We start from the raw sequence: 6,706 nt of genomic DNA, 5'->3' as shown, positions 1-6,706 counted from the left end.
AACCAAGAAAACCTTTTGCTATTAAAACCTATATTTGCCAGAAAATCCGCACAAAAATTGGCTTCGCGGTAAATGTGAGTGATTCTAAAATCAATCTTAAGCGTGTAATCCCAACACGCAAGCCAACGAGATTTAACTTTCCATGGCACTAAGTTACAGTTAGTAAATGCAAGAACAGCCAATTTACAATCAGTCTCGATCCAAACTTTCTTCCAATTCATTTGCTGAGCTTTTTCAAGAGCAAAAATAGTGGCCATGAATTCAGCAACCACCGGTGAGCCTTCTCCAATGAACGCACTAAAGCTCAGGATGTGAGAAGCATTGCTGTCCCGAAAAATACCACCACAAGCTGCCAAGGAACCCTTGGCCATGCCATTCACATTGCATTTGATCCACCCGAATAATGGAGGGCACCAAAGAACATCGATCAGAGTAATAGAGTCTTGGGGATTAATGGTGATGCCAAGACTTTTGAGAAAAGAGAAACTAAGCATAGAGTCGTTGGCTTTCTTCTTGGTTAAGTTACCAACCAATCTAGCCCTAGCCAGTAGCCATAATACTACTAACACAAGATTTCCAATTAGATTGCTTATGCTCAAACCTTGACAGATTCCTGGTTTGCCATATCAAATACAAAGCATGAAGCATCATAGACTTAACCACTGCCCTTGCTTGAGGACTCCAATTGTTCTCCATGATTCTGTAGCAGTCAGATATGGAAATGATGGGGGCAGAACTAGAAACAAAAGCACTCAGCCAGGTCCAGATGTTGCGGGCAAATTGACAATAAAAAAACAGATGCAGGGTAGTTTCATCCTGAGCACAGCAGAGAGAGCAAATTGAAGGAAATGAGAAACCTCTGAGCCTTAAATTCTCATCTGTAGGTACCTTATTGTGAAGAATTCTCCAGCAGAGCATTGAATGAACAGGAGCTGAATCCGGATCCCAAGGGAAGCTGAACAAATTATCCTTAACAGGTGGCTTCAACATATTGTAGGCATGCTTGATAGTTAAGACCCCATTCTCGATATCTTTCCAAGCCAACAAGTCATCCTTGCCCATATCAATGACAGAGTACGCTAGTACTTAAACACGTGCAACAAATCACAATAGTTTTTTTTTTTGGGATTGTTTGTTTTTTCGGTAGAAATCGAGTATTTTCTGTGCGTAATTATATAGATTAATCTCGAGTCGAGAAGAACCACATTGGACGACAAATACACGCCACTGCAGTGACTAACATTTTGAGCCTGGAAAAATCACAATGGACGACAAAATTCCTCTTAAATTTTTTTAACAATCCTACGTATCCGGAATTGAGTTCAAACTCAAAAACTCTAGTTAAACTAGAAGAGATTTCTTATCATCTAATTTGAACTAGTCCATTTTTGGCATATCATATCAATCGATTTGAACTAGTCCATTTTTACCGCTAAAAAGTTTAAAAACAAAATCTAGTTTTGCACACCCAAAATACTTAATTATGCATAGTTTAGATTATTTTTAAATCAAAGACTCATCAATTCAAAAGGCTTGTTAGGTTACAAAGGCACACTAACATGCCATTAGAATTTCTCCTCCAAGCTTTCAATATATACAATTATAGTATAATCTTATAGCATCCATTGAACTATGAGTGTTACTTAATGTTCACAAGTGCTTTTCCAAATTTATTTCTTGCTTTATTTATTCTCCTACTTGATCCGCACCTACTTTCTTGGTGGAAAAATGAAACTTTCAAGAACATTTTCTTCCCCTTGACAAAAAGGCTGTCAATAGTACTAATTACTTTCATGTTTTTTCTATGGCTATATACTCATCTCAACATCACTTTTTAAGATTTTGCACATTTATCAAACCCATTATAATGTCATGCCCATTTTTTTTTGATCAATGTAATGATTCTCTCTTATAAAGTTACAAGGTTTTGATTCGTTATGAATTGATGTATTACTAGGCCACACTAATTAAAGGAAACAAGCAATAAAAAAGTGCATATCTAAAGTGGGAAGTGCTTATCCATAATCAACTAATATGACTTTTTTTCTTAACTTTTGAAGATGTCTAATATGTGGTGTTACTGTTTTTTTCTAATTTTTTTGGTACAAAAATTTAATTTATAATAAAGTAATCCATGAAAATAAATCCATGTGTGGTTATATATTCTTCCTTTAAGAAAGTGATCATCCATGTTTATGTACAATCAATAATTATGGATTCTTGGTCATTTGAATAATGGGTTTTCTAGATTGTTGAACAGGTATTGTGATGGATTGATGATGACATTAATTCCTATGCCACTGGAAATGGTCAAAACAGGTTCTGAGAAGTGTTCTCCACCTATGAAAAAAAGCTAGTAGAAATTCTCAGTAGTCATCTTTGCCTGTCAAGTGTCAGGGGCACATGTTTGGTACTGTGGTAAAATTTGTAAACTGGTAAGTCTTGATTCTCATCTCATGGTAGGTGGTGCATTAGATAAACTAAAAAGAAATACTTTCTGGGTAATATCAATTGAGCGGGTGCTATATTAGAAAAATTAGTTGATTTGAATTTAATAATTATTATGGATTCTTTGTTGCTAATATGAAGATAATTAGGAGAAGAGAAGCTGATTGACAATGGAAATGAACAAGTGAGAAGAATTTAAAATAATCATCTTGTTTATAATTATAGCATAAATGTATTCAAACATAAATATATTGTTTAATTCACTTTTATATAAATATATCCAAACATAAATAAATCAATTCTGTTAAAATCAACTCTATCAAACTTAATTATGTTAGAATCAATTTTATCTACCGTTAATCCAAACACACCCTTAGTCTTATTTATGGATGACAAAGGGAATTTAACTTAGCAAATCGATCTTTAAGAAAAATAACTAGTATAGTCTCAAATAAGGGCGACACCAAGGTCCTTGCCTAGCGTGACCAGGGGCGACGCCAGCGCCCGGCGAACTAGGGCAGCTGCCCGGGCTCCATCTCGCCTGAACCTCAAAATCTCATCGCAGTGGTCTCTCTCACTCAAGAAATCGAAATATCAGAGTCAATCGTCTCTCTCACTCAGGAACAATGATCGTGTTTAGATGACGAATCGTCACGAGTTATCTTCTTCTTCATTTTCTTTCATTTTTAAGCTGGATTTTCGATGCAAAATCGTTGTTGTGAGCTTGTGATGTTATTCTTGTTGCAGGTTGTGGTTTATGAATCGGTGAAGAATTGTTGCTGAATTTATGTTTTCGTGCTATGCACACCAAGTGTTTGGCGAAATGCCTGAACTATGTAAACGAATTATCTAGATAGAATAAACCTGATTGTTCTCAAAAATACTTATTTTTTTATATATTTATCTTATAGTTTTCAAAGGGCAAGATTTTCATATGAGAACATTTACATTACAACAAATTAGAGCAGCCTCGGATGAATTCAGTCCTGCTAATAAGGTTGGGGAAGGTGGTTTTGGTCCTGTCTACAAGGTATTTGAGTGAAAATGCTATCTTCAAAACACAAAAAGTCCGGTTTATTTCTGTCATGTAAAGTTCTAAATAACAATTGAATTACAGGGTCAATTATCTGATGGCACATGGGTAGCAGTCAAACAGCTCTCCTCGAAGTCTCGGCAGGGAAACAGTGAATTTTTAAAGGAGATGGGCATGATATTTTGTTTACAGCATCCTAATCTAGTGAAACTTCATGGATGTTGCATTGAAGGGGATCAACTAATATTGGTGTATGAGTACATGGAGAATAATAGCTTGGTCCATGCTTTATTCAGTAAGTTTCTGCACATAAGTACAATGGCCATTATGAGAAATTTCTATGAAATTTGAGTATGACTTCTTTTTGCACATTCTATAGGTTTAGAAAACCGGCTTAAACTTGATTGGCCATCAAGGCTTATGATCTGCATTGGTGTTGGAGCGGTAAAGCGGCAAGCAACAAAAGATTTGGAAGTTTTTATCCGGGAAATTATCGTCTCCACAGGGACTAGTGCATTGAACTGCCGTTCAACAGTTTCCATAGTTATGAGTTTGGATTGAATTTGTTAAAGATAAAAAATGGAAAAGTAAATATTAACACAAAAAGAATTCATTCTTTAGAGAGAAGAAACTATCAAGTATTGCATATAATCTACTCTTCACAAACTTAAACTTATTGACCAAATATACTCAACTTGTAACCTATCAATATTACCACATGTCAACAACACAACCCACAACATTATCTAAGTGACGATCTCTCAGACACCTAAACAACACATGAGAAATCCGAGCTTCCCGTAAATGTCGATCTCTCAGACAAACACGACCACTCAGACGCATTAAGCACTGACACTAAGTGATTATCAACCTAATTCATCTCTGCAATTAAGTTAATAGAAGATCATCCTAGATAAGCATTAGAGCCCTACATCTCTATAGCAACTCAAACACATAGCAACAAAGCAACAATCTAAGACAATAATCCATAAAAATATGAAAGCAAGCTTTATATAACATAATAGTCAACAAATATACATGAGATCAAAGTATATACATAACAAAACTCACAAAAGAAACTACAAAGAGAAGAAATGGAGAAAAACCCAAAAATCTCCCGGTTTGTCGGCTCCGATTGATGAAGGATTCAACCTCGGATCATCCATTTGACAGCTCCAATGTGTTTTCTAGCATCATTCCACTCAAAAAATGTTATTGGATGGATTGAAGCTCTAAAATATCCAACCATACCTCCAAAAATGTGATTTTTCTACCTTAAAACACGTTTCTGCCGACACTGCTTCGCCCGGCGACTCCAAACAGCAAGCAGACACATTTTTGGGTCGGTTGGGCTCGCCCGGCGAGCCCTTTTTTCGCCCGGCGAGACACACCAGTACAACAAAAAGTTATGCATTGTTTCGGCCATAACTCGAGAACCGTAACTCCGATTTGCGCCCGATTCGAAGCGTTGGAAAGATTATTCCATGCTCTATCCAATAATGAATGAATATCAACTAAATTGATGATTTATTTTTATTTGATTTTGAGATTTAGTCGACGATTCGTTGGTTCCGTCGCTCAAAATTGCGCGTTTTGAAGCCGTGTCTTTGACACTTTATTGCTCGTGCTCCAAAAGCGACTCGATATCTACAAAATGAATAGAAAACTATCAAATGGTATATAAATGGATAAAAACTCAATTAAATCCTATTTATACATATTTATACAAAAAGTGGGGAATTATTCAGAGAATATAATACAAAAGAATTGATAAGTGCCACAAAACAATAGTAAAAATAACGAATTTCTGGCACTCAACAATTGGCATGGAAAAAGGTCTTGCATTTCTTCAGGAAACCTAACAATTAAATGATCAATTTTTTGGCAGATTGTAGATTTAGCTTCAGTTCCAACACTTCATTCGCATGCTATGGTGAGTTCACAACTAGACTCTAATGTAAATTTTTAAATATTATTCTAAAATTGGTAGTACAACTGTACAAAGGTACTTTTTTTGCTATTGTCATGTAGGTATATGCCATTGTTGAGTTTTTTAAACTTGCAACATGCTTACATGCATGCTCATCCATCATCGAAATATTCGAACTGTCGGTCTCGGATCAATATTGGACAGAAGTTTTTGCCCAGGCTTTATAATTTTCCTGGCTTCGCCACTGAGCGTGACATCACATGAGCGACATATTTAAAGAACGCGGGGGCTCGCCCTTGGGACATGTGACGTTTATAGTGCTGTTCCCCTCCCATTAGTCATACGAAAATGAGTCATACCACAACTCCCTCAAAAGTAAGTAGTTAACAATCTCCCATAGTTAAGGGGAAACAATTTCTATTTCGAAGGGTTTCTAAACCCTAGGCCTAAAGAGCCCCTATATATACTTCTCACCTAATGGGAGAAAAAACATATCATAACTTACACACTCATACCTAAGAACTACACTGATATACAGAGCCTCTCACCTCACGTGAGCATGTCATCTAAAAACTGCAGTAACACCACCATATAGGGCCTCTCGCCATAACGGGTAAGTCTTAACCACCATAAATTGTTATAAACCTACTAAGACCAATGAGTATTTCCTACCCTTATAGGGATATCAGAAACACCTTTACTTTTTGACCAGCACAGTGGCACCCACCATGGGGACCTAGTAAAACTAACCTATGCCACACCATATTCATCATAATCATCATACTCACTGTTACCCTCCACTCCTATACCTAGCCTATGACATCCATGGTTAACAAGAAAGCTCTATCCTTTACATCGGAGGATACCGGTGGTAGCAATGATGCCAACACCTTAGCGGAGATGTGCGTTGCCATGAAGGAACTACGCCATCAGAATTAGACACTGGAGGGCAATGTCCATAACATTAGAAATCATCGACAAGAGTCCAATCACCTAGAGGAGATGGAAGTTCTGGATCCCTAGCTACTCTTACACGAGATATGGGAAGCACTTGTCTCTGAAGGATTCAAACTTCCACTCTGGCCAAGTTTGATGGGCATATTGATCCTTATAAACAAGTCACCTTCATCAACACACAAATGACCATCATTGGAGCACTTGACTCCTTGAAATGTAAACTAGTGTCTAGTACATTTAAGGATGCAGCTCTCCGATGGTATATGGGTCTGCCCCGAGCCTCCTTTGCTAGGTATCAGGATCTAGTAAAGAAAGTTTTGCATCATTTTATTTCCATC

The 6,706-nt window shown here is 36.8% G+C and overlaps 1 protein-coding gene across 1 annotated transcript; it reads left to right on the top strand.

The window, feature by feature from the left end:
• Positions 1-3,382: 3,382 nt before the first annotated feature.
• On the top strand, positions 3,383-5,638 carry LOC131628451 (probable LRR receptor-like serine/threonine-protein kinase At1g53430). The gene is made up of 5 exons (XM_058899292.1): positions 3,383-3,478; positions 3,566-3,776; positions 3,861-3,925; positions 5,370-5,414; positions 5,513-5,638. Exons 1-5 carry the CDS (start codon positions 3,383-3,385, stop codon positions 5,636-5,638), a joined length of 543 nt encoding a protein of 180 aa, XP_058755275.1.
• The last annotated feature ends 1,068 nt before the right edge of the window (positions 5,639-6,706 follow it).

This window comes from Vicia villosa, unplaced genomic scaffold (assembly GCF_029867415.1).
Source record: "Vicia villosa cultivar HV-30 ecotype Madison, WI unplaced genomic scaffold, Vvil1.0 ctg.000455F_1_1, whole genome shotgun sequence".
Classification (NCBI taxonomy): domain Eukaryota; kingdom Viridiplantae; phylum Streptophyta; class Magnoliopsida; order Fabales; family Fabaceae; genus Vicia; species Vicia villosa.
Note: the sequence above shows the minus strand (reverse complement) of the source record. Positions and strands in the feature narration are given on the sequence as shown.